This window comes from Camelus bactrianus, chromosome 3 (assembly GCF_048773025.1).
Source record: "Camelus bactrianus isolate YW-2024 breed Bactrian camel chromosome 3, ASM4877302v1, whole genome shotgun sequence".
Taxonomy (NCBI): domain Eukaryota; kingdom Metazoa; phylum Chordata; class Mammalia; order Artiodactyla; family Camelidae; genus Camelus; species Camelus bactrianus.
This window is the reverse complement of record NC_133541.1, coordinates 115,945,427-115,973,010: the sequence shown is the minus strand read 5'-3', so window position 1 is coordinate 115,973,010 and position 27,584 is coordinate 115,945,427. Positions and strand designations below refer to the sequence as shown.

Sequence of the window (27,584 nt, the reverse complement as noted above, 5' to 3'; positions counted from 1 at the left end):
TGTATTTTTTTTATTTCCTTTCTCTGACTGAAGAAACCTCTCAGCACACTTAGTAAATTTTCTTATTTCATCAACTCCTTGTTGAACAATTCTTGTCACTATTCATTTTAATGTTCAAATTGTCCCAGAATTGAGCAGCTTCGACCTAGCTCCTTCTTGCTATGACCCCACCAGTTTTTGAGCACATTTGTACATTAGGCAGAAGATGTTCCAGATTTACCTGTGCATTCTCTGCTCCATGCCCGGAACTCACCATTTCTCCAAGTTCATTTCAGTGGGAATCGACATTGAAAACTAGGATCTGAGCCCTGTGTGAACTCATTGCTTATGAATGAAGTGGTGTTGTTCCTAGACCTTCCTAGAGCTGGAAAATATATACAAAAATATTAAAATATACAAAGTAACTGATACTTCTACCCTTGTCCAATAAAGTTTCTCCTCTGCTTGCCCCATTTCGGTTTCTTTCCCTTCTTCCACAGTGAACACCATGGCAACATGAATCTTTTTTTTTCTCTCTCTCATTTGCTCTATCCTACAATACACACAAATGAGCTTTGGAATTACCTGTTTTTTTTTTTTTTTAAGAAAATCATATTCATACACGTGCACACACGAGTCTACAGAGGCAAAGGTCACCCTTTGCCCCTTTTCTGCTGCACTGAGGCTTTGCTGGCAGTTTGATGTCGATGCAGACACTGGGGTCGGCGTGTTTGCTTACTCTAGAGGAAGCGGGAGGGCAAAGCAGGAGCCGGGCATCCAGGAAGCCGCCGGGGACCCGGTCCTGCGGTCACGAGAGCGCGCCGCGCCACAGGCCCAGGGCGGGGTCCTAGGGCTCATAGGGTTGTATATAGGCGTCACTGGCCTCCTCTTCTCCGGGGACGCAGGTCCCTCTAACTGGCAACGGGCAGATGGTGAGCGGATCTGGATGTTCGCTGCCGTCGTGGGCTCTGGGCCTGAAATACGCGCACAGCGCCCCCGAGAACTTGTCGGTGAAGGTGAAGATGTGCGAGCCGTCGGACACGTTGAAAAAGGACAGCTTCCCCGCGTCGCAGTCCAGGAGGACGCCCACGCGCCGGGGCGGCACGCGCACGGCGAGGGCCACGCGGTGCGGGTCCAGGACGAAGTACTCGCAGCCGTTCCACAGCCCCAGCACCCAGTAGCCGAGCGCCGGGCTCAGGCGCGCGGGCGCCGCGCGCGGCCCCGCGGCCAGGCACGCGCCCAGGAACCAGCGGCTGCGGCGGCCCACGTGCACCTCCCAGTAGTGGCGGCCCCGGGAGAAGCGCTCCCGGCTCAGCACGCACGTCTGCTCGGAGAAGCGCTGAGGGTCGCCCGGCGCCGTCCTGCGGGAGGACACGCTCTTGCCATCCTCTGAGACCTCCAGGCTGGGGTGGGCGGAGCCAGGATCCAAGGTCACGTCCACTGCGCAGAGGCACAGGGTTAGTGCCCCCACCCCAACCCCAACCCAACCCCATCCCCTTTCCGCCGACAGGCAAACCTCGAGTTCTCCCTATGGAGCATGGATGGAATAGTCACCTCCTCTCCCGAAGCCCCTCCTCCCCCCATCCCGGGACTGAAGGGGCATGTGAGTCACTCCCTAGCTTTTGAAACTGATGAGCGGAGTCCCATTTCTTTCCTGAACTAGAAGGTTCCTGAATTCCAATGGTGCCACGCAAAGCAGGGATGGCCAGTGAGGTAGGTTTGTGGCGATGGAGGCGAGCTCACTTTCCTCAAGACCTCGTCAACGGCAAGGAGCTCAGAGCTGGTTCTGTTCTCGGTAACGATGAGCTCTGGGCCTCGGTTTTACAGCAATTTTAGGACTTTAAAACTGAAGGGGACCTCTGAGATCATCTAGTCCGGTACTCTGCACTGCAACACCCCACCCCCGTGAAAAGCACCCCCATATAGTGGATGATAACCAGAGGACCCCTCGGTCAGATGACCTGGGAGTTTCCTTATAAAATCTGTATTCTCTCCGGCAAACACGCCCTTAGTAGCAGCCTATCTGCCTGATGGAAACAAACCTAGTAAAACCCAGAAAGCTACGTGCTTGTGGGAGCATGTGTGTGCACACAAACGTGTGCCTGTGTGAGTGCAATCCCGAGTGCATACGAGCACGTAAGTGTGCAGGCATATGTGTCATGTCGTGTGTGTGTGTGTGTGTGTGTGTGTGTGTGTGTGTGTGTGTGCAAGTGGGCTTGTGTGTCTGTGTGTGCACGCCCCATACATGGCCCCTGGACAGACCCGTCCTCTAATCTCAGATCTTGACACCTCTCTTCTGATTAAGATTCAGTTCCTTGGCTTCAGTTACCTGCATGTTGTTGGGCTGCTCTCCACTCTGAAACCAAACAGAGAGGAAAAAGAGGCTCAGAGATCTGAGTCAGTAACTCTGGAACTCTGAGCGGGGCTCAAGATGCATGATGGACGCCTACAACCCAAATAAGCTCGTTCCCACCATGATAGCTGGTTTGGATCCAGACTGGTCTGGGTCCACCACAGCATCTCCCCAGGAATTTGGGATCGGGTAGGGGGCTGGTATCAGTGCTGGGTTATACCAAAGCTGTGTGCAGGGAATGGCGGGGGGTGGGGGTGGGGGTGGGGTGGGGCGACAGAGAATGTAGGCAAATACCAATACAAGCAGTTGTGGGGTGCCTTTGAAGGATGGAAATGAAGCCTCAATCTCTGCCTGGCTCAGTCCCCAAGAGGCTCCAGCTGAGCCTGGCTCCTCTCTGAAGAGGTCCCCCAAACATCTTATCTTGCCCTTTTTCTTATGAGCCATCCTTGTGGATTTCTGTTTTATCTTGTATTTTACAACAAAGAGATTACCAAAGTCATAAAATGCAAAAGCAATGGAAGACATTTTCAGAGCCCCGTCAACTTACAGCAAGGCCTTTCAACCCTGATTTTTGCATCAGAATAACCAGTAGAACTTTTAAAATATACAGTTCTTGCATAGAATAACTCAATTCTATAAGGATGTCAGTTCTCCCTAAATATCACTATAAATTGAGAGCAACCCATGTAAAACTACTTTTGGATTTTTTTTTAAGGAACTTCATGCATTTATCCTTAAGGTTATATTTTAAAAAGATCCATTAACTTCAAAAAAAGGAAGGGGAAATGGAGGAGAACTTGTACTTTCAGGTTCTTTAAAAGCCACAGGAGTAAAAACAATGAAGTAACAGGTGGCCAAAAGACAGAAAGACAGACCCAACAAGACATAGCAATTGAATTTAGTGAATTGAAATGCACTGAAGGTGGTGCCCACATCAATGGGAAAATCACAAGTGGGTAGTAGGTGGCATTGGGAAAACTGACCCTATATTTAAAGAAAAATTACTAGATTCTCACCTAACAGCACATAAAACGGTGAATTTTAGATCGATTAAAAACCTACGCATAATGTATATAAAGTGAATAGGAGAAAATTTAAGAGAATATTTTTGTGACCTAAGTGTGAGGAAGATCTGCTTCCAACAAAACTTCAAAAACATAATCCATAAGGTAAAAATGTGATTAATTCAACTTTCTCAAAATTAATTATTTTTTAACTGTTTTAAATTTTTTATTTTAATTTTTTAGGCTTTTTTAGGGGGGTAGGTAATTAGGTTTATTTTATCTATCTATCTATCTATCTATCTATCTATCTATCTATCTATCTATCTATCTAAACAGAGGTACTAAGGATTGAACCCAGGACCTTGTGCATGCTAAGCATGCACTTTACCACTGAGCTATACCCTCTGCACCAAATTTAATTATTTTTTAATAAGGGGCACCATTGGACAAAGCTAATAGCAGCTGACAGAATAGAAGAAGGAATTTACAAAGTGTAATACCAATGAGGGATTAATATCTTATATATGTCATATTATATGATGATGATAATAATAATATTGCATGAGGGCCTCCTGCAAACCAAATGGCTCTATATCTCAGCATTGACACCAGTTTCCTCCAGGGCTGGTGAATCAACAAGAAAATAATAGCAATGCCATAAGAAAAATGGGCAAAGAACATGAATATTCAGAAGAGGGAGCCCCCAAAGCCAGCTAGCATATAAAGTGATGCTTCAACTTTTTAATGTCCAGAGGAATGCAGACCAAAAGAACCATTACTTACTCTTGTTGACTGGTGAATTTAGGAAGCTGGCTCACAAGGGATGTGGGCGCATGGAGCCTGTATACACAGCTGGTGGAGAATGATGGCACTACCTTCAGGGGACCCCTCTATCCCACTTAAGGACACATCCCCTGTGGGCCAGCAATTCCCCTCTTGAGTATACGTCCCAGAGAAATCTCCACACAGGGCCAGAAAGCAGCACGTTTGAGGTTATTCATTCTGCACTGTTTGAGGTGGTGTGGAGTTAGAAGCAGGCTGGATGTCTACTCCAGGAGGGTGGCTGGGTAAAACGGAGTTTTCCGCCGCAAGGAGACACAGACTAGATCTACATGCGGCAGCAGGGAATGGATATAAAGACACAGTGATGAATGAGGAAAGCAGGGAACAGCGTGAGACTGTAAATGTCATTTGCAGGCACTAAAATGCATGTGCGCAAAACACATTCACATTTTGCAAGAATACATACAAAATATACACATTAGACTGATTGCTTTATGGGGGAAATAGAAGAAGGTCCAAGGAGAAATATTTACATATAAAGTGACATGCCTACTCCAGGACCATGAGTGACAGTCTTTGAGCGTGGACACCAGGGATCTGATGTGCAACCAGGATTGGCAGCAGTGATTTACTGTATGCTTATACCTCAGGACAAAATTAATAAATAGAAAAGTAAACCTTTAAAAATAAAAATACATAAAAATAAATATAAATATGTATTTAAAAATAAATATAAGCTATCCCAAGTGACATAGATTAATACATGTGTGTAACTGTGGAATAAAGCAGAGCCGGGGACTGCGATGCTGAGCTATAAATTGGACAGTGGGAAGGAAATGAGCTTAACTCACCAGCTTGGCCCTCCGCCCTTCTCCAGTCTGGAGCAGCCAAAGAAAAACAGAATTAGAACACCAGGTCCCTGCAGGCTTCCCTACCCACACATCAAATCTTACTCCCACCCCTGCTCCTGCCGCCCACACACACAGCCAGCTGGCTCCCAGCCTGGCCATCATACCTGGTTGGGAGGTGAGAAGAACACACACAGATAACCAGGCGCTAAAAGGTGGACAAGAAGAAACAGTTTGAAGAGCGATCACTTACCAAGCTCCATTTGAAGCTTCCCTGTAAGCAGAACACAGAGAAAATGTCAGCCTTTGGATGAGTGGAATCACTTTCCTAAGGCAGTTGGGCCAATGGAAAGAGTTTTCTTTGCCTTAAACCACTGCTCCATCCCAATCCCATCCCATCCCATCCCAATTACGGCACCACCCATCTACAAGATTTTTACTTCTCATCCTATTCTTTGCTCTAAGGCAGAAGTCTGCACAGAGCTGGGAAGGGAAACAGAGGGTTTTGGAATTTTTGTTTGGTTTTTTTTTTTTTTTAGTGGAAGTACTGGGGATTGAACCCAGGACCTTGTGTATGCTAAGCATGCGCTCTACCACTGAGCTATATCCACCCTCACTAGGAAAAGAGGTCTTGATCGTGAGAAGCCTCTCTTGGGGACTCAGGTCTGGTTTGAAGAGGCTGCTTCTCATTTGCCCTGAAATCTTAAGCTTTTCTTGGGGAAGAAGTCCTGCATAAGTCCAGGCACGGAGCACACCCTGTGCGAGCCTCAGGGTCACTTACAGGGTGTATTATGTAAGGAACTGGGAGGACATCCCACTCAATTATTTCCCCTGGCCGATACCAAGACTGATATTTTGCCACTAGAAATGCATTCCTTTGATTTCTTCACTCTACATTCTCTTTTAATAGTGCTCCTGGGAGAGGCAGCACTATACACTAATTTGGACTATGGTGTTAATGACTTATTATGACTGTCTTTGTTGTTGTTGTTTGGTTGGTTGGTTTTGTCGTTTGTTTGCTTTCCCCTGCCTGACCAGGTAGACTGCAAGACAGTTTTCTCCAACATCACTATTTTGTCTGGAGTGTTACTGGGGCAGGCAAGGTGGTTCTTGAGGTCTTCCCCAACCCATGGTGGCCTTCTCCTCCATCCCCTCTTCCTTTGGATTCACTCCCTCCTGCTCCCCTCATGGTTTCTGGGTGCTGAGTCCCTGGGGCATAACGTGGATTGGATAAATTACTTTCACTTTGGTGCAAATTAAAGATACCATCATTCCAGTGACACTTGCATTAAAAAGAGGACATCCCAGGAAGACGAACCAGAGGGTGTAGACCTGTAATGGTGGAATTGTAACTGAATCATATAATTTGCAGAGGAGGGCCTGGCAGAGTCTATCCAAAGGGTCTTCGGTCAGGCATCCTGGGCAGGTATGCACAGGCCCATTTGGGAGTGGAACAGCAGGCGGGGATGGATTTAGAATTAGATCATTGCCACCCATTGCTCTCCAAAGGGGTCCTAAAATCTCTGACCTTTTTTTTTTTTTAAACCACATCTGCTCTGGATTACCCCACTAGCCCACAGCCACCACTGTGGGCACAGCACCCAGAGCACCCACAGCATCCAGCTCAGCTGTGAGTTTTCCTGGAGAAAGAAATGAAGAGAAGCGGAAAAGCCCCATCAGTCAAGGCCTTGCTTCCCCCAAATGCACAGACTGGGAGCCCCGTGTGCTCAGGAGAACGAGTCAGAGTTGGACGCGCAGGAGGAGTGGGCTGCGAGGCAGGAGAAGTGGAGGAAAACCTCTGCTGCACCCTCTCTGTGCCCTGCTCACAAGCCTCCCAGCGTGACCTACGCGTCCTCAGCCGGTGTCCCCACATCTGCTGGGCAGGGATGGGGGTGAAGAGTGCACCTTTCCCCCTGCTTACCTGTGTCTTTCTCTGCCTGCTTCTTCAGCTTTTCTGAAAGAAAGAAGAGGAGCAGGCTTGAATGTGTGGACTCCCCTGCCTGTTTCCGTGTCCCGTTCCAGCCCTGCCTCCAGGCAGAATGGGCCCTCCGCGGTGCCCCACTATGGCCGCCACCGCCACCGCTTCCCTCCTGGGCAAAGCCAGCTCCAGGAGGGCAGCCCCCATGCCTGCCTGGTTACCTTGAGACCTCCGTTGCTTCTCAAAGAAGCATAGCGCCAGTATTGTGAGGAGAGCCAGGAGTAGCAGCAGTCCCACCAGAGTCCCGAAGAAAATGCTCTTCCAGAGGGATGTTCTAAGTAAAAATACATCTGCAAAACACCCCACATAGAGTTGTCTTGATTTAGTCATCACTACACACTAAGCGACAAGAGTAGTTTGGATACTGAGTACCAGAAAACCTTTCGAGTGATCAGTTGGGTCCTTCCTGGGCCCCTACCTTAGCCATCTGTAAAATGGGCATGAGAGCTACTGTGCAGTGCCCTGGGGAAGTGGCACCCAGGGAACAGACGAGGACTTGAACTTGCTAGTGCCAAGGGGAGAGTACTGCAAACTGAAGGATGCGAAAGGAAGGAGTGATGGGCCCCGCCCAGTTCTCCAGCTTGGAATGTCTGTGACCACAGCCCTGACCTCCCTCTGTTTCTTCCCACTCTTGTTTTACATCTGAAGGACATAAGAGCCCACGGGGTTGATATCTGAAACCCAGTGAATCGTTGCTGCCTACCAGCTCTGAGGAATCTACACGTCATCTCCCCGATTCTTGCAGAATGCGGCACAAGGCTTGCAAGGACAGTGGTCAGACGGTAAAGATATAGTGCAAAAATGGAGAGTAACCCTTCAGAAACTCTTGTGGCCATTTAGTAGAATATTTTTGTGTCTGTTGAAGGTAATTATAAGAAATCGGTGCTTTTATCTCAGTGGTCTTTAAAATCCTTTTTTCTTTGTATTTTTTTTTATCATGGTAAAATATACATAACACAAAATTTACTATCAATCATTTTAAGCTTATAATTCAGTGGCATTAAGGATATAAACATGGTTGTACATCCATCACCACCATAACTTTTTTTATCTTCCCAAACTGAAACTCTGTGCTCATGAAACACTAACTCCTCATTCCCCTGACCCTCAGTCCCTAGAAACTTCTATCCTACTTTCCCTCTCTGTGACTTGGCTATTCTGGGTACGTCATATAAAGAGAATCATACAATATGTGTCCTTTTGTGTCTGGCTTATTTCACTTAACATAATGTGTTCCTTTGTTTTTTAATTTTATTCTTCTGGTACTGCATTTTTATTGTCCTGGTCAAAAGTATTGGGCCACAAAGGATTGGTCCTTCAGCACAGATGCACTGACCTAGGGGTTAAAGAGCTCAGGGTCCTATGGCTCCGTGATCTGCAATCTTCACTTTGTCCCTCTATTCCAGCCTGTCCTGCACTCTTCCAGCTCCTCCAGTAGCTACACACATTTCCATCTCAGGACCTTTGCACTTGCTGTCCCCTCTACCAGAGGGGCCTCTACCTGAATGGCCTCCCTGCTTATAACCAGGTGACTCACACTTTTTACCAAGGATAAGAACAAATCTAAAAATTGGATTTCCCCTGGTGCAAAAAGGGAAAGAGATGCCCCTTTCCCTTTTCTTAGAGTATTTCCTTTAGAAAACTTGTTAAGTTCTTTCTGTATCTTCTTGAGATGTATATAAATCTTTTTGAAAGCTAAGCCCCTTCCCAGCTTTATAACCCAGGAATGCTTTTCTTAAGGAGCTCGGAGCCATCTCTTTGAAATGGAAACATCAAGGATAAAGCGCCCCTATCTCCAGGTCTCCTGGGAGTTTCGCTTAGGCACCTGGTTCCAGGTCATAATTATACGCTCGTCATGGAGATACAAGATGTCCTATTTCTCCTTTGGATAAATACAATTAGCTAACATAGATGTTACCAGTTACCCAATTACCAGGTGACTTTTGGGTGAACTGTGTGTGACACGTGGTTCTGTCAAGTCTTCTTACCTGAGGACAAGTTATCATTTATAAGGGTGAGATTTTTTTTTTTCTTTTGTGATAATATTAACTGTTGATTTGGGCCAATGTGAAACATGGCCCATTTGTTAGGTTTATCCTCAAGACTTAAAACAGTAGGGGCCATGAACATTAAATCCTTCAGGGGGCAGGGGTGCCTCATAAGAGAACATTCATCTTAGATAATGTCCTCACTTTCAACTCATTGCCTAGCAGTCTTCTTCCCTGATCCACCACTTTGAAACCCATATGTACACCCTGCCCCACCTTAGCACTCTTGTCTGCTTCCTGTTTCTTGCTCTCACCTAACCTAACACCCTCTAAGGTGTGCTGTAATGTATGCTTTTTTTAAAATATATATAAACATTTCTTTATTGAGTTATAGTCATTTCACAATGTTGTGTCAAATTCCACTGTAGAGCACAATTTTTCAGCTATATATGAACGTGCATACATTCATTGTCACATTCTCTTTCACTGTGAGTGTAATTTACTCTTTTGTGTGTGTGTGTGTGTTTGTTTGTTGGGGGTGAGGTGAGTACATTTATTTATTTATTTATCTTTTAAATGGCGGTACTGGGGATTGAACCCAGGGCCTCGTGCATGCTAAGCACATGCTGTACCACTGAGCTGTCCCCTCCCTCCTAATTTATTCTTTTGTATGTCTATTTCCCCCACTGGAATGGGAACCTGAGGTCAGGGGTTTGGGGAACATTGTGAGTGCTCAGTAAATATTGTCTGAGGGACAAAATTAGGAATGCCTGGGCTCTCATAATGACATCTAGTGAGTACTTTCTTGATTTTAGCACATGGCCTTTGGCTCCTAATGTTGGCTTTCTGGGGCCTCCTCCAATTACTGTGTGGGTTGTCAGCGGTACTCTCAGGAGGTTCCTGATGTCATTGCTGAATTTTCAGGGGTCAAGTTTAGTCCACCCCACACACAGCCAGGCCCTCGTGCCACTGTATCCCAGTAGATGGCCTTTGGAGTAATGGACACCGAGGACCTGAAGACTGGGAAGATGAGGGTGCGCTGGCACCCACTGACCTGCTATGTGGACCACAAACTCTTTCTTCTGGCCCAGGAAGGAGTTCTGGATGGAGCAGGACACGTTGTTGTGGGTCCCCTCTAGGACGATCACAGATGTTTCCAGCCTGAACAGGCCTTGGGCGTCCTTGACAATGGCTTCAGTCTGCGGAGTCAGGCAGCGTCCCTGATGGTCTCTCCACTGAACCTGCGGCTTGGGGTACCAGCCACTAGAAGTGCACCTTAGCTGGATGCCTCCATCTTTGAAGCCCTCAAGGGAGATATGAGGGTCCGAGCCCAGCCCTGTGAGAGACAGGAGGAGTGGGAAAGGTCAGACTCCTTCCCAGAAGTTGTATGTGAAGTTCATGCCACCATGCACCGTTTGCAGTCACCCATTAGGCATCATGACTGTGACTGCTCCTAACACATGTGTGGGCTGGCAGCCCTCCACCTATGGATTATAACTGACAGTCTAAATCAGTGGTGGCATGTGGGGGACAGGACTACTTCTGAAAGGCATTTGGAAATAAGGAGGAGGCCATTTGGCCAGGAAGAGCTACTGGTATTTAGTCATATAATGTAAGGGACAGTGGCCCTAGGATGAAGAAAAATCCCACCGGGCACCACAAATTTCAACAGATTGTCCTCTCTCTCTTGAATTCCATCAGAGCTCAAGTCCCTTTGTTACATATACTACTTTATCTCTCTATCCAAGTGGAGCTAGCTTTATATTTGGGATGTGCAGAACATTGTCATGTTCAAATTGTTTAAAGGATAAAACTTTAAAAAGTATATCAAAAAAGCCCCAGGCCTTTCTCCATTCTTTCCATCCCCTTTCATTGGCTTCTAGTTTATCCTTCCTGTGTTTCTTTTGTGCAGTGTTTCTCCTCCTTTCTTACACAAAAGCTAACATGCTGTAGAACTTCCTTTGCATCTTTTGTGTCTTTAAAACATCCTAGAAATCATTCCACATCAGCTTAGAGCTCATGCCCATTTCTTCAGCTGCATAGCATGATGGACCGTACTCGGAACCTAAGCTTGGACATTTAGGGAGTTTCCACTGTAGTACAATGACAAATGATGCCACAAAAATAAACTTATACATATATGTCTTTTCCATATTGGAGCTGTGGGAGGTGTATCGTCAGGGTCAACTCCTAGAGGTGGGATTGCTGCTCAAAGGGTTGAGATACAGGCACTTCTGGTAGCTATTGCCAAATCCCCCCGCACTGGGGCTTCTGGGGCTTCGGGACTTTGAACTCCATCAGCAAGGTAGGAGAGGGCCTGCTTCCTCCCACCTCCACCAAGAGTGTGTGGTCCAACAGCTGAATGTTTGCCAATCTGATGGGTAAAAAAAATTGCATCTCTGTAGCTTTCATCTGCCTTTTTCTCACTATGAGTAAAATCTCACCATGAGTAAAAGTAATTATCTTTCATACATTTAAGGGCCATTGGTGTATCTTCTTTATGAGCATTTCGTTTGTTCATTTTCTAAAAAAACCTTTCCTTTTAATAGTTTTTTTTTTAATTAGAGATATTTTTCCCTTTCTCTATATTTCTCTATCTTTTCTTGTTTGTTTCTTAAAATTTTTTTTCCTTTAACGGAGATACTGGGGATTGAACCCAGGACCTTGCGCCTGCTAAGCACTCTACCACTGAGCTATACCCACCCTTCTTTGTCTCCTCTTAAGCTCTATCCAAATGGACGCTTTTCTCCTCTCCTCTGGGGCTTGACCAAGTCACGCACCTGCTACCTCCAGCTCCCAGATCGCTTCCCCGGAGAAGTCGCCGGAGTAGAAGCCGCACCCGTAGGTACCCTCATCTTCGGGGGTGACGCGGTGGAGACGCAGGCTCACGCTGCCGTCCGCGATGTCGTCCTTAACCAGCTCGGTCCTGTTCTGGTACTGCGCCATCTGCTGGCCGTAGAGCTCCCGACGCCCCTGGTACAAGTGCACCACGTCAGCGGCCTGGCTGCGGAACCAGAGGATCTCCATGTCCTCGGCGTCCAGGTACGGCGACAGGTGACACGGGAATTCCACCTCATCCCCGACGTGCGCCAGGACGAATTCCCCAGGGCCTACCACCGTGAAGTTCTCTAGGATGAGAACCCAGACAGTGGTCAAAATCAGCTCTCCTCAAATATGTTTTATTGCAGCTCGGAAATCTACAGTAAACCATTCAAATGACAAAGGTGAGATACTCTACAGGACAGCCGGTCGCGTTTCTTGAACGAGTAATTGTCATGAAAAAATTGAATGTGCCACATTAGAAAAATACACAAGGAAATTTGTGGTTCTGGACTGGTAGCTGGTTTGAACCAACCGGCTTCCAACAGTATTTTGGGGACAGCTATGTAAATATGGCCAGGGCATCAAATGAAACTGAATCTTTGGCAAAAAAAAAAAAAAAAAAAAAAAAAAACCCAAAAACCAAAAAACAAAACAAAAAAGCAAGTTTCAGAACCATAGGTACACTATGCTCTTACTTGATTAAAAAATGACATATTTGCATAAATGTACAGAACAAAAGATTTGAAAGGAGATAGACGAAATTGTTGATGGTGATAATTTGTGTGTGGTGGGTATAGATGTGTTCCCATTTTTGCTTTGTCTGATTTTCTAATGTTATATAATGCACATGGACAGCTTCTGTGATAACAAAGGGTATTCAGATAATCTGCGGGGAGCTCCCTGCTTCATGGGCTTTCCTATCTAAGGCCAAATCCTGCCTCTGAGATTTTTATCACCAGGATCTTTCATTTGATCATCCTCTTCAGTGATGTCTCCATATGGCTCCTCTGCTCCCTGTTTTCTGCAATTCCTATGAGAGTTGCTATTCCTGCTGCAGTGCCTTTGCACATGCCGTTCCCTGCCACCTGGCACATCTTCGTTCTTCCCTCTGGCCTCTGTGCACCCCCTTTCCTTCTTTCAAAGCTCAGCTTAACCCTACCCCAATTTTTTCCTCCATGAATCCCTCCCATCCTTCACTCTGCCCATACAGCATGGGGGCTCCTTTCTTTGTTCATTCCATTTGAGACACCTTGTTGGCCACTCGGGGTAGACCTGACGCCCTTCCTACCAGCTTCCCTCTCCAGGTTCTCTCCAGCTGTTGCTGCCCCCACACCTGACGGCTGGCCCACTTCCTGGGCACACCTTGCCTTAGTTTACTCTTCTTCTGTCATCTTCCAGGAGAATCTACATCCTGCAAGGCTCTACTCAAATAGCACCTCCTCTCCATGGCCCTTCTTGGCTTTTCTGGAGAAAACCAATTGGTCTAGTAGCTATGCTCCCAAATCTTTGGGTACATTTTTCTCGCCGCCCTGGTCACACAGCTGGATAGGCGGTTATGTCATGTCCGTCCTCCTGTCTTGAACTGTGCCTAGTCACCTTGGTATCCCTGCTTTCCAGCTCAGGGGAATTGCATTTGCATAATTAGTTTACACTCTCTGTTAATTGCTTCTTTCATGAGGGATTGTAAGACAGGGGCCCCTCAATCGTGTGGCAGCTAACGGTGAAAAAGAATGCAACAGTGAATATATGTATGTTCATGTATAACTGAAAAATTGTGCTGAACACTGGAAATCGACACAACGTTGTAAACTGACTATAACTCAATTAAAAAAAAAAAAAAAAGATGGGTCCCTGTTGCCTTTCCAAAGCTATGGCTTATATGCAGGAGTGGAGTTAAAAAATTCTTTCCAACAAATTCAGCCTAAACACAGACCAATAAGAATTTTCTGGCACCCTCCTCCCATGCCGTCTGCCATGCTTGTGAACTGTGGGGCTGTGGGTGGCTGGAGGGATGGCAGAGGAGCACTGTGGGGCTGGATGGGGCTCAGGGGCCGGGGCTCCTTAACACCTGGGGTGGCAATCTTGTATTTTAGCCCCAGGCACAGCCTGGTCTGAGGCTACGAGACCTCAGCCCTGGGAACCCCTGTAGGAGGGTTGGGCAGAAGCTGAGGTGCTCACATCCTGGCTGGCTGGGCTGCCGACTGGACATATTACCTGAGTTCACCTCCCCCGGCTGGAGGAGGAGGAGGTGGAGGAGGTGAGCGAGGAAGACGAGACTGCGGGACAGCCGTACTTGCTGGTAGGGGTCCAGTAAGACTGGGAAATCCACCATTTTCTTCAGCGGTGGGGGCCACCTGTTAGAGGGACAAAGAGGTGCTGGAGTGCCACAGGGGAGCTGGAACTCCACGCATCAGGTCACTGGGTGCCTGTCATTGCCTCAGTGATTTTTTTTTTTTTTTTTTTTTTTTTTTGTCCTGTGCTTACAAGCTCCAGCGCCTGGCTTCTTTTCAATAACAGCCAGATCTGAAAGCCACTTCTCATTTTAACAGGTGGCCCTGCTCATGGTGTTGTCGGCTGTGCTTGGACTCACAGAGCTGTGAGAGGACAAGGCCAAAGGGTCCCAGAGGAAGCAGCTTCTGAGCTTCCCATTGTTTGGGAGCCAGGAATAGAGCCACACATTGTGTAGGGGCTGAGCTGGGACTGAGTGACTTTGCTCAAACAAAGGGAAATCTATAAGGACTCCCAGATGTATTTCCATTCTTTGCTCCCACTTCCCTTTGACCTGGAACATCAGGTCCACAAAAGAGAGGAACATACACAGAGTTCTAATCTTTCCAAAGTGGGATGCATGCCTGACTGCCTTTTAACTTCAACCACACCTAGGATATTTTCCTCCAGCCCTGAGACCTCAGATAGAGCCCCCAGGAGGTCAGCTGGTGGCTGTCCCTGAGTCAGTAGTGTCTCCGAGGCCACAGCGATGCAGCCATCCCATCTAGCCCTCCCCATGCCCCGTCTGTGGTCCGGGATCCCAGCCCCAGCGCACACAAGGGCTGTCCCCTCTCACTCCTGATGCCCCTTTGGGACCTGCGGGAATGCCTTCCAGTCTGAGAGCCAGGGAGCCCGGGCAGCTGACGCATCTCAGCAGACATACAAGCCGCTTGACGTTCCTCCTCTATTTACTTGTAGGACTTTAGACAGGTTGTGTAACTTGCTGGACCTCGATTTCTTTGCTAGAACAATGGAAGGAGCCAGCTTGGCTCAGAGGGTTAATAAGCCTCCCATGGGTTGGCTGGGTGCTCTTTAAAGAAAAGTCAGCTCCTCTCTCTGCCGTCATCTTCCAAACACCTGCTCTCTGCTCTCCATCTCCTTCCAGAGACTGTATCCCTCTCCTTTCACTCCATCACAGCACCCCCAGAGCAGAAAGGCCTGCCGTGGAGCAGTTTCTACCCTGCAGCTACCCACCCTTCCATCTCCCTTCTCCCTCCGTCTGCCACCCCACTCCACTGTTTGGTTTTCCTTTTCCCGCAGACTGGCGAGGCAGCATGAGTTCCTGGGGTCCTGAGCCATCGGCAGTATCACCATTGGGGTGTAGGTGCAGGACTTTAAAAGCCACTGCTGGGTTATGCAGCCCAAGGTCTGAGTAGGTGCGTGGGTGAGTTCATGGAGGGGAGGCTCCCTGAGCGATCCCTGAGCCGGAAGGGCCTTGACCGACAAGACCACAGCGTGAGGGTGGGACAATGGCCTGTGAGTTCAGTGGGCCGGGGAGCTGTGGGCCCCCCTGGAGCTCACACCCAGGTGGGAAGGCAGAGGGGCAAGTTGGGGCGGCCCCATCCGTGCTTCAGATAGGGCCTCTCAGGGAGGAGCTTGGAGTCCCATCTGAAGGGAACCTGGCTGTTTTGTTTTTTGGGGATCACTGTTCAGGCAATAACCAGCAGAACAGGTGCCTTGGGCCAGAGCCTGGGCTCCAGCTGGACCGTCTAGCCTCCTGCCCTCTTGGCTGATGGCAGGGATGTGTCTGCGACAAGCCTGGAAACTGGCAGCAAAAGAGCCCAGGGCAGAGGGTCCACACTGGCTGTGTGTTTTCTCTCTCTCTCCCTGTTCCCTTCTCTTCTCTTTTGCGCCTCAGTCTTTGCTTCTGGACCATGACGGTGAAGCCATAAGGGTATATCAGCAACAGCGTAGCGAATGCCTTCCAAAACAGCAGGGCTCAGAGAGTGTGTCTGGATCCTTCTGGATCAGCTGGACTTGGAGGAATTAGTCAAGACTTGTGTTAGCAGACATGGAATACAGGTTTGTGGTTGCCGGGGGGTGGGGATAAACTGGGAGTTCGAGATTTGCAGATACTGACTGGTGTATATCAAACAGATAAACAAGTTTATACTTGTATAGCACAGGGAACTATATTCAATATCTTGTAGTAGCTCATGGAGAAAAAGAATATGAGAACGAATAGATGTATGTTCCTGTATGACTGAAGCATTGTGCTGTACACCAGAAATTGACGCAACACCGTAAGCCGACTATAACTCAAAAAAAAAAAAAAAAAAAAAAAAAAAAAAAAGACAGTCAGTGTGTCCCAGACCCTGCAATTACTTTCAGGACTGCAGTTCTCCGTTGTGATACACCCATGTGATTTCAGTCACCGACGCTGCAGGGGGAGGAGGGCATAAGTACGCACGCACGCACGCACGCACACACGCTTGTACCCACAGTAATAAAAACTAACACAAATTGAGCAATTACTATCTGCCAAGCACTTACCCATATCAGAATTATTATTACTATTATTATAGGTCCAAATTACAGAGGCATGGGGAGGGGAGGCCCGGTGACTTGCCCTGCACACCCAGCGAGAAGGTGGTGAAGTGGGGGTTCCTCCCAAGCTCTGCGCTTCGCTGGATACAGATTTCTCACCAGCTGTGTTGTGGGTCAAGCCTGGGTGCACCCTCAGTCCTCCTGTTCCCCAGACTGTGACCCCTGTTAGGCACCCTGCCTGCTCACAAGCTCCTGTGCTCACTCTTACAGCATCTCACATGCACTGAAGCAGTGGCCTGAGTCCTCCCCGTCCCCAAATAAAATAAAGTAATATAAAAAATCAGAAAAAATCCACTTCCAATAGAACAATTTAAAACCAGGGTTTCGCTCAGATCTCGTCGACAGCGTCTTCTGAGGCAGGAAAGAGTGCCTCGTGGTCCCTTTTCCTCCAACACTCAAAGACCAGTCTTGAAAGTCTTGGAGGGAGATGGTCTGAAGGGACTTCCGAGGGGCTGAATGCCCCTTCCTGCTCTAAAGGGCACCCTCCTCCCCACTTACTGCCTGAAGCCTGCCTTTTCCAACCTCCCTCTGCAGTTGAAAGGCTCTGATCCTTACTCCTCAGAGGGGAAACACCTGATTTTAGCTATTTGCACCACCGTGTAAATGGATTTCAGAGTCTTTTTCTGATGGGGAGGTTTTGCCCGGGAACGGTGGGAAGCTGGACACGTTGCATATTTGGGGAAGATGGGGGAAGGATGGAGAGGACGGGGGTCTCAGGCTGGAGCTAGGCTTTGCTGGAGGGGTTCATGCTCCCTCCTCTCCAGGGAGCCTCTGAAGACACAAGGAGGAGTAAGGGTCATGCATGCTGATGTCAAAGAAATGCTGCTGGAATGCGGATACATCCTCTCAAGCCTCTTTCCTCTTCCTTCTTCTTTCCTTCTCAACTTCTCCCTGACCCCACTCCAACTCCACTCCAGTTTTCTCCTCTTGCTGCTCTAATTCCTAACAACGCTTGTGTTCTCTTGATCTCCAGTCCCTTAGCTCTTGAGTCTCTCTTTAAAGATTTTTTTTTTTTTTTTTGGCTTTTGTTAGTTTTGCAAGCCCGGGTTGTGTGTGTGCGTCGCCCTTCTCCCATTCCCTGTGTCCTAAGCTGCAAGCTCCCAGAGGTAGGGCTTTTGCAGCCTTGCACCCGCTTCCCTTCCAGCACCCGCTGCAATGCTTTGCCCTCCACAAACTGTCAATTAATGCTCACTGGCTTGCTTTGGTTTGATTTTAATAGACCCACAGAGGGTTTCCACCTCTAGTCTCTAAGGGAGATAAGTTGCCCCCAGAAGGGACCCTCCGTGAGGCTTCAGATGGCTTGAAGGGCAAATTGGAAGTGGATTTTTTCAGATGCAGCTGCCTGAATGGCCATCTCCCCTTGAACACACCCTGTCCTGCAGCCAGGCTCAGCTGATAAGATACTGCCAATCCATCTTGTGCTCTCTCCTTGGTTAGCCCTCATTTTCTGCATCCCATTTCTGAAAGGTGGAGGTTTAGACAGGCATTGAGAATGAGCCACACACATACCTGGAAGGTAGCAGCAAAGGGTCTGAAATGGCAGATGAATCCTGCTGATTTCAACTCCCTGCAAAGGGGACAATTGTGAAGTGTCCTGGTCCCAGCTGTGAAGGTCCCCTAGACAGGCCGGCAGCACGGTTGACGGAGGCCAGCTCCTCTGTGGCAGAATTACCCACCCACCTTCCTCCTTAAGACACACGCTACTTGCTCTGCCCTTTGCTATAAAAACCAAGATGGACAGAACAAAACGAGGAAGTCTCTGTCACATCCTGCCCGTGTGAGGAAAAAATCATGAGTTGAATTGTCATGGAAAACTTCCCTCCAAGGTCTTCTAAGGAGAGGAGAGAGGAGAGGCGAGGTATCTGGGATTTTTCTAGAGGCTGCAAACTGCAGAGACTCAGAGCAGGGAGAAAACGCTCCAGCTGGCTTTTCAGGATCTCTGGGGCTCCAGGGAGGCAGGACGGCCATGCCTGGCTAGCCCCTCTCTCGTCGCCATCACAGCAAATGATACAGAGACTGGACAGGAATATCCATGAACCAAGAGTTAGGAAAGGTTTGGTGCCCACCTCTTAACCAGCTACACCAGCCTCTGCAAGGTAAGAATATGGTGGGGTGCTCTACCTGGATTTCTCCAATGGAATGGGGCTCAAAAAAGAAGCATTACTCCACCCCACCCCATTTTGCTATATGCCACTGAGACAGGATGGAAGGGGGCAGGGCACAGCCATTCAAGGCATGCTACAGCAATTAGCATCAAAATGGTGAAAGATTCAACCCCCAGGAGGCCTTGAGGCTCAAATGGTGAGAGATTTAACTTCTAGCCGATCGTGAGCTTCATTATACGCTCATTGTAATATATTCACATGGTGAATAACATGCCCACAGGCACCATGGCGGTCCCAGGACTAGCCACAAAAGGTCAAAGAGTGGGCAATGGCCAACTTCCTGGGAATCCCAGCCCCTTCCCCAGGCTACTTAGACTGGCCCTTCCACTTAGCATATTAAGCCACCAAGCCCATAAAAAACCGGCAACACGGCGCCTCTCTCTCCCTCTTCAGAGACAGCCCACACTGTCTATGGAGTGTGCGTACCTACTTTTAATCTGAGCACCCAACCCCCACACCTTGTGGCCTTTCTCTTGCCTTTCAATGTATCTCTCTGAATAAATCTACCTTTACTCATCTGTGGCTCGCTCTTGAATTCTTTCCTGCGCAAAGCCAAGGACCCACACTTGGTGGGGCACGTCCCAGGGGCTCAGCTGAGACCTGGGACACGGCCCTCCTCATGCCCCACTCCGTTTTCCTGCATCACCACTACGCAACTTTGGTGTTAGTGGGAAGGAAGTACAGTGGACCAAGGTGCCAGCCACCCGGCTGTACCCCCACACTGACATCCTTCCCAGGGACAAGTCAGAGCTATGGCATGGGGTAACTAAAGCATATGTAGAACTCCCAGAAATGCCTGATGTGTGGAGAGGGGTTTGTGCAGGTGTTAGGGTTCTGGGCTAGGGGTGGGGGTGAAGACCGTGGGTTTTGGGGTGCCAACTTGAAGGAGGCGTTCCATATTCAGGCAGATGGGTGCATACATCCTAGGCTTATGCATGCTTAAAGACATCCCAGGACAGCCAAGAAGGCTGCGTGGTGAGCTCAAATGGTGGGTTCAGGTCCCTGGGGCCAGGGAGACAGAGGGGAGCTCAGGGACAGATTAAACATGAAATTGATGCTAAGTACAGAGCAGCATCAGGGAGATGATGGAGGCGAGGAGAAGGGAACAGACAATCTGAGTCAGGGAGGGGATTAGCATGTATGGGGCAGAAAAAGGCTATGGGCTTGCCACGAGAGTTTATGAAACTCACCAATGGAAGGGAAGCCTGGACAAAAGTAGTTGGGATCAAATTGCAAAGGACGTTTCGTTCCACACAGGGAAGTACAACATGGTTCTGAGGGGCAGCCAAGGGCCTTTTGGAAGTTTAAGGGACCTGAAGTGGTTCAGGCTAGAGAAAAAAATGGTGGTTGCACAGAGGGGCTATTTGGAAAGGTTAATCCAGAGCTTTTCACTGCCCTTCCCCTGCGGTCCTCACACCACGTGGGGAGACGTGAGTGTGTCGCAGGAGGAATGCAAAGGCAGCAGGCAGAGCCCACTTCTGTGGCTTCCAGACACAGCCCTGCTGGGACATCGTAGGGAGACCCCACCTGCCACTCTCTGCACCCCAGGGTGCATCCTCTAGCAGGAATGGGGCTCCGTGTCCCGAATCACAAGCTGCATATGGGCACCTCCATTTCAAGGCCTCTAGAAACGCATGTGTGACCATATTCAAAATCAGGGTGAGCACTGGACTCCTGGAGGGCTGCAAGTGGAAGGGAAGGACCCTCAGCTGCCCTTGGACAGTGGGGAACCCACCCTGTTACAGCCTGTCCATTGGGCCACTTAGGCCGATTGTCCTTGGTGTCCATCAGCCCTCACCACGAGGTTGTCTGAGGGAATCTGGGGGTCCTGCAGTGCTGACTGATGCCTGCCGAGGCCCTGCGACATGCCCCACCCCCCCGCCCCGCCCAGACTTCCAGCTCTTAGGCGTCCACTTGCTCCTTTTCAGGAGATAAAGTCCTGACATGTGTCTGCCTTAGCAGAACTAACATCTGGGAAACGGCTAGCCTCACCGCAGCTCAGGCCGACTTGCCCCAGCCCACATATCCTCCTTACCGGAGTCGTCAATCCCACTGCCTTGCATGTGTCAGTCCATGTCTCCATCTTACTGGAGTTGTAATTCCACTATCTTTCCATATACCAAAGCCCCCTACCTCACTGACAGCCAATCAGAAGGCTGGCCCCCTATCCCTTTGTGTTCCCAGCCCCTTACCCAATAAAAGACCCTGCACGCTCACAGTTAGGGCTCACACAGGCACCTCTCATCTGTGTGGCCTGCTGTTGCCTGTATCAACATGTCTATTAAACTTTCCTTTATTCTTAAACTTCTCCTTGCCTTTGGTGAATTCTTTGACCACCCACAACACCGACCCTCCAGGTCCCCTAAAAGGCCCCACAGCTGGGACAACACACCAACTCCTGAGCAGACCCCAGGAGGGAAACTGGAGGAGGGAACAAAGAGACTAGAAAGAGAGGTCAGCTCCTGCATGGAGTGTAGGAGACAGGAGATCTCAGAGATCGCCTCGCCCAAGTTCCTTCCTGCACAATGCAGAGGTCAAGCTGCAGAGGATGAGTGACTCCACCAGCCTCCCTACAGCCTGGGTGCAGTTCTGAGACTCTGCCCCGAGTAGGGCCAAGGGCTGCTCATGGACATAGTATCTCTGTTTGGATTTGGCTCTGAAGCCTGCAAGGGACACTTCAGACCATCCCACCCCCATTGCTCTGTGCACCGTTAGCGTCTGATATGCAGAAATTCTTGTTACACCAAAAACTGCTGCAGTGAGTGTCTTCTGTGCATTTGTGTAATTATATCCTTTGAACAGAAGGGGATTTCTGGATAACAGGGAACATGCGTTTAAGGTTTTGATGACTACCTTCCAAAAATGGTGTGCTGATTGGTACATTTAGCAACAGGGTATAATGGTGCCCATCTTTGTGCATTTTCTTTTTTTGCATCGTTTTTCATTGAAGTATAGTCAGTTTACAATGTTGTGTCAGTTTCTGGGGTACAGCATAGTGATTCAGTCATACATATACACACATACGTTATTTTTCACATTCTTTTTCATTATAGGTTACTACAAGATATTGAATATACTTCCCTGTGCTATGAAGTATAAACTTGTTGTTTATCTATTTTATATTATAGCAGTTAGTATCTGCAAATTTTGAACTCCCAATTTATCCCCTCCTGCCCTCCTTACCCCCGGTAAGCGTAAGTTTTTCTTTATGTCTATGAGTCTGTTTCTCTTTTGTAATTAATTTTATTTGTGTCTTTTTTAAAAAATTCTACATGTAAGTGACATCATATGGTATTTTTCTTTCTCGTTCTGGCTTATTTCACTTAGAGTGACGATCTCCAGGTCCATCCGTGTTCCTGCAAGTGGAGTTATTTTATTCCTTTTCATGTGTGCACACTATTAATAAACACTGATGTCATAAATCTTTTGCACTTTGCTCGGTTTATTTTAGTGTGCCTTTTCCTATCTCTAGCTCATGTTTCTGGCCCACCTGTATTTCAGGTCTGTGAGTTGTCTGTTCCATCTCATTTATATTGGATTGTTTATCTTTTCTTATTGATTTGAAGGTGTTCTTTCTTTTGGATAGTGACTAAAATTATTTTACCCATTGCTTGTGTTTTAACTTGATTTATGGCATTTTCGCCTTAGAGAGATACAAAATTTTATTTTATTTTTTAAAATTTATTTTTATTTATTTATTTTTTTAATGGAGATCCTTGGGATTGAACGCGGGACCTTGTGCGTGTTAAGCATGCGCTCTACCACTGAGCTGTACCGTCCCCCTGAGATGTAAAATTTTAAGGTAGATAAACGTGCTAATCATTTATTTTATAGCTTCTGGGGTCTGTTTCATATCTTGAGTATAAATATGATTTTCAACAACAGACACATGATACAAATATTTCTAGTATCTGCTGATAATTCTATAGGATTTGTTTCATGGATATTCATCAGGAGTGTGTATATGTATGTGTGCTGGGGGAATGTAAGGTTTCCAAAGGAAAGCAAATGTCATACCACTTGCTAGAAAAACTGCAGTTTCTCCCGCGATGGAAGCGGCATCTTTATTACTTGCAACGTTTCCATGCAAGGTTGCGTCTGTTGCCAGAGCCTCTGTTCTGTTCACCTACTCATTCCTTCCCACATCAGAAACACACTGTTTCAGTGACATTGTAAGATTTGACGGGCATCTCACTTCTGGTTATGCTTCCTTTTCTAATGGGCCAGAGGTACATTTGCTTTTCCACTCAAACTCCAGAATCTTCTCTATTTTTCAAAATAAACATCATGGGATTTGCGTTGGAGTAACTGACATCTTTATGTCACTCTCTCACCCAAGAACATAGTCCACTTTTTGTCCTTCAATATAGTCTTTCAGTTTTCGCCTTCAGGCACATTGATGGTTAAGATTTTTTTCTCCTAGGTCTTATTTCATAGATTGGCTATCATGAAAGAAACTTTAAAGTGTCCTTATTCTTTATTGCTAGTGTATGGGGAATAAATCATTGTCTTCTTGTTTATATCTGGCACATGATTGGCCTTTCAAGCTCTCTTCTCAGTTCAAGTAATTTTCCAGTTGGTTCTCTTGGGTTTTCTAGGTAGACAGCTTTATCACCTGCAAGAAATAAATTCTATTTCAATATTTATGCTTTACATTGGTGATGATGTGGAAGAAAGAGAACCCTTGCACACTGTTGGTGGGAATGTAAACTGGTGCAGCAACTATGGGAAACAGTATGGAAGTTCCTCAAAAAGTGAAAAATAGAACTACCATATGATCCAGTAATTCCATTCCTGGGTATTTATCCGAAGGAAACAAAACACTAACCTGAAAAGATACATGTACCCTCATGTTCACAGGATTATTTACAACAGCCAAGACATGGAAGCCACCTAAATGTCTATCAATGGATGAAAGGATAAAGAAAAAATATATATACCTGCCATTTGTGAGAACATGGATCGGCCTTGAGAACATTATGCTAAGTGAAATAAGTCAGACAAATATCATGTGATCTCGCTTACACGTGGAGCTGAGAAAAAAATCATAGATACAGAGAACAGGCTGGTGGTTACCAGAAGCAGGGGTTGGGGTGTGTGTGAAAAGGGTGAAGATAGTCAAAGGTACAAACTTCCAGTTATAAAGTAAATAAGTCTAGAGATGTATGTATAACATGGTGACTATACTTAACAATACTATATTGCATGGTTGAAAGTTGCTAAGAGAATAGAGTTTAAAAGTTATCATCACAAGGAAAAACATTGTAACTACATGTGGTAGTGGATGTTAACTAGACTTATTGTGGTGATCATTTCACACTGTATATAAATATCAAACCATTATGTTGTCCACCTGAAACTAATATCATGTTGTATGTCAATTATCCCTCAATAAAATAAAATAAGAAAATCAAAGTATAAAAATACATGCTTTAAAATCATGAAACAGACCCCAGAAACTATAAATTATTGACATATCTATTTACGTTAAAATTTTACATCTAAGATGAAAGGTACCACAAATAAATAAAGTTAGACCACAAATAATGGGTAAAATACCTACCACAAGGTAAAATCTTGGTCTTTTGATAAAGGAACTTAATTTGTCACAATCAGTGTAATTCCTGATTTGCTTTGAGTTTTTTTTGTCCTCTTATTTTACATTCCTATGGAACATGCTTTCTTCGTGTTTCTTTTTTTTCCTGACTGGGTGGATCATAGAATTTTTCTTTCTTTGTGCCCCCTCTAGTGGTTTGAAAGTTCTGTAACCTACTTCTATGTAATTACTCTTAAAAATGTACAAACTTGTTTTGTTTTGTTTTTTTTCCTCAATGTTTAGATGTGCTGGTCACTTCTCAATAGGACAAAAAATTATGCATGCTATTACATCTTTACCTTTCTTTATCCCCCTCCAAACTTCCAGATTTGGTTGAAATCATCTGTAAGCGCTGTTTCAGATGCTTAATTTTAAATACCGTTTTTTTCTTTCTTCTATTTTAGGTACTACTTTCTAACAATTACATTAAAAATCATGGTTGCATCAGCAGTATAGTAGCAATCGGTACTTTGGGCATTTTTGTTGACCGTAACTGTTTTTGTGTTGAAGTCTCATCTTCTTTATCTTTCCTTGGGTCCGTTTTGCTTGAAATATCCTGCAGTATTTTATTTCCATAAATGTTACTTCAGTAGTATTGTTTCTCTGATTCCTGTCATTTCTGAAAATCCTCTTTCACTTTCTTAGTTAAAAGATGATTGTTCAACTTAACTATAAAACAGAAACAGACTCACAGACATAGAATACAGACTTGTGGTTGCCAGAGGGGAGGTGGGTGTGAAGGGACAGACTGGGAGTTCGAGATTTATAGATACTGACAGGTATGTATAGAATAGATAAACAAGTTTATACTGTATAGCACAGGGAAATATATTCAAGGTCTTGTAGTAGCTCATGGTGGAAAAAGAATATGAAAATGAATATATGTATGTTCATGTATGACTGAAAAACTGTGCTGTCCACCAGAAATTGACACAACATTGTAAAGTGACTATAACTCAATAAAAAAAAGATGATTGTTCAAAAAGAATATGAAAATGAATAAATGTATGTATATGTATGACTGAAACATTATGCTGTACATCAAAAATTGACACATTGTAACTGACTGTACTTCAATCAAAAAAGAGAGAAAAATGAGAAAAAAATGTAGATGTGTGTATGGGAGGAAATGAAACTATACTAGTCACGTGGGAAGAAGGGTGAGGAGGTAGAGGGTGGTGTAAGTAACTTAATCCTGATCCCTTTGAGCAGGGAATCCATAGACAGGGACTGGCGATATAAACACATAATTTAGACAGCAGGAAGTCTGTAGTAACAGAAAAACCAAACCCAAAAGCCACAAGGTTCTCCCTCTGGCAACAAGACTGGGATGGCTAGGGACCGGATGAAGAAGGGAGGGAGGTTAAAGGGCTGTTTTTTTTATTTTTTTAATTATTATTTTTCTCCAGTTTTACTCCTTAAACATGATCCTGCATTACTTCGATAAGATGAAGTTATAAAAAATACAAAGGAGCTTCTTAGTCCCGACCAGATTTGGGATGTGAAGTCAGGTTTTATGTGTGGATAATAAATATTGGTTGGTTTCTTGGCCATATAAAGAGAAAATGAAACACACAGGAACTCATGAAATCAATCTCTCCCCTCCCCCCACCTCACCTCTCTTTTGTCTTACACACACACACACACACACACACACACACATACACACACACACCCCTCTATGTGTGAGAAGTTTGGTGACCTGCGGGTGTGTAGCCAGGCTTCCCCTTGGCTGTCTCTGTCCTTTCTTCCCCGGAGGTGATTTTTTGACACCTCCTTCCAAAATGTCCCCTGGACTATTTGGTTTCTAGACAACAGCTCCTTAACCCAGCCCAGTCCCATACCCCTTATGACCGTCCTCTCTCAGTTCTTGGCTTTGTATTTCTTATTCTCTTTGGGACACACAGAGAACCAGCCCTCATCTCTGCCACTCACCGACAGCTCTGAAACCCTCTGCTCCCTTTGGCCCCTGGACTCAGCCCACCCTCCCAAACTAGCTCTGCTTCCTCTCCTGAGCTCCTCAGGAAGCATGTCTCCTTCCCTAGGCACAGTGGGCGAGTTTAGCTCCGGATTTAGGCCATACAGCCTGATCCCAATCACTGTCCTCAGGTGGGAAAGCTCAGAAGGCTGCCCCAGGAGGCAGGTCCCGAGAGCCTCCATTAGCCCAGGTCTGCAGTGGCTTGACCCTGAAATGGTCCTGCATTTCAGTAACATCCCCTGGGGCCTGTAGTCCTATCCATGGCTCCTTTGTTTTGTTATTTTCATACTTATTATTAAAAGCATATGGTGGTTGGAATTTGGGGGGGAGTTGTTCATTAAAATTCATTTTCCTAATCTGACCACCATATTACATTAATGTTAATTTTTTCACTGATTCATATGAGGTTTTGACAGACTCCTTGATCAGACTTAAGTTTTTCTGCTCCCTATTCTTTTTTTTTTTTTTGAAATTTTAAAATTTTGTATTATTATTTTTTGTTTGGTTGGATTTTTTTGGAGGTGGGGAGGTAATTCGGTTTTTAAAGATGGAGGTACTGGGGATTGAGCCCAGGACTTTGTGCACGCTAAGCGTGGACTCTACCACCCTGCTATACCCTCCTTCCTGAAGTCCCCTCTTTTCAAACTTCTTGCAGCTTATGTGCTTCGCCCCAATGGCATTTATGCTGTTCACATCCTTTCTTGTGGACATGACTTTGCTAAGGATAATTTGGAATTTCTTCATATCTCCTCAAACTACCTCCTTTGAGATGTATCCTTTCCCATCACCTCTGCTCCTCTCTCCTTTTACCACCTTCAATCTTCCTTTCAGCTCTCCTAAATTTTTTGATATGTTTCTCCTCAAACCCCTACCTCCTGTATCCCTCCGTTCACCCACTGGACCCAGGCTTCCCACCCCAGCCTCGGACTTCCCTGGGGTTGCTCAAACTTTAGGCCCCCTGCCCCCGCCTCAGAGGCCCTCAAGGGCCCCAAGGACCCCAGAAGCATCACCCGAAGCTGGACATGAGAAAAGAACTAATTGGAAGTGAGGATTTCATCCACTCATGCAGAACTTGGAGATACCCAGACGGCGGTTTCTAGTCTCCTTAGCCCCTCATCCCAAATTTAGCCCACAGCCTCTGTAAGATTATGTATCAAGGCAAAATAAAATCTTAAAAGTCTCCCCCCAGATATATGGTGAAATGTTTGAGCCCCCATATCGAGCAGGTAACTTTAACTTGCTCCATCTGCCAGAAACACAATTCTGATAAAAAA

General features: G+C 46.4%; 2 protein-coding genes across 4 annotated transcripts in view; one reads left to right on the top strand and one right to left on the bottom strand.

The window, feature by feature from the left end:
- Positions 1-661: 661 nt before the first annotated feature.
- Positions 662-18,301, bottom strand: BTNL9 (butyrophilin like 9). 3 transcript variants are annotated; one of them, XR_012505730.1, is made up of 11 exons: positions 18,081-18,300; positions 13,971-14,110; positions 11,714-12,061; positions 9,988-10,269; positions 7,107-7,235; positions 6,889-6,921; positions 5,221-5,241; positions 4,971-4,997; positions 4,120-4,444; positions 2,309-2,335; positions 1,331-1,419 (listed from the first exon to the last, which is right to left on the bottom strand). XR_012505730.1 is itself a non-coding variant. In XM_074361046.1 (10 exons), exons 2-10 carry the CDS (start codon positions 14,086-14,088, stop codon positions 827-829), a joined length of 1,578 nt encoding a protein of 525 aa, XP_074217147.1. In that variant the 5' UTR covers positions 14,089-14,110; positions 18,081-18,301; the 3' UTR covers positions 662-826. The 3 variants fall into 3 exon arrangements, 2 of the variants coding, with proteins under 2 accessions (XP_074217147.1, XP_074217148.1); XM_074361046.1 differs by lacking the exon at positions 4,120-4,444 and having other exon boundaries at positions 662-1,419; positions 18,081-18,301; XM_074361047.1 differs by lacking the exons at positions 1,331-1,419; positions 2,309-2,335; positions 4,120-4,444; positions 4,971-4,997; positions 5,221-5,241 and adding an exon at positions 5,114-5,175.
- A 122-nt stretch (positions 18,302-18,423) lies between these two features.
- Positions 18,424-27,584, top strand: part of ZFP62 (ZFP62 zinc finger protein) — a 28,602-nt gene continuing 19,441 nt past the window's right edge. The window contains exon 1 of the mRNA XM_045513086.2: positions 18,424-18,667. Coding sequence (XP_045369042.1) covers positions 18,604-18,667 — 64 coding nt within the window. The 5' untranslated portion in view covers positions 18,424-18,603. The remainder of the gene's footprint in view (positions 18,668-27,584) is intronic.

Excerpts from the sequence above, each read along its gene's own strand:
- BTNL9 (XM_074361046.1), bottom strand. The coding sequence starts at position 14,088 with ATGGTGGATTTCCCAGTCTTACTGGACCCCTACCAGCAAGTACGGCTG. Across the intron at positions 4,998-5,220 it reads GAAGCTTCAAATGGAGCTTG|ACTGGAGAAGGGCGGAGGGC; the intron begins GTAAGTGATCGC and ends TGGCTGCTCCAG. Across the intron at positions 1,420-2,308 it reads AGCAGCCCAACAACATGCAG|TGGACGTGACCTTGGATCCT; the intron begins GTAACTGAAGCC and ends GCCTCTGCGCAG.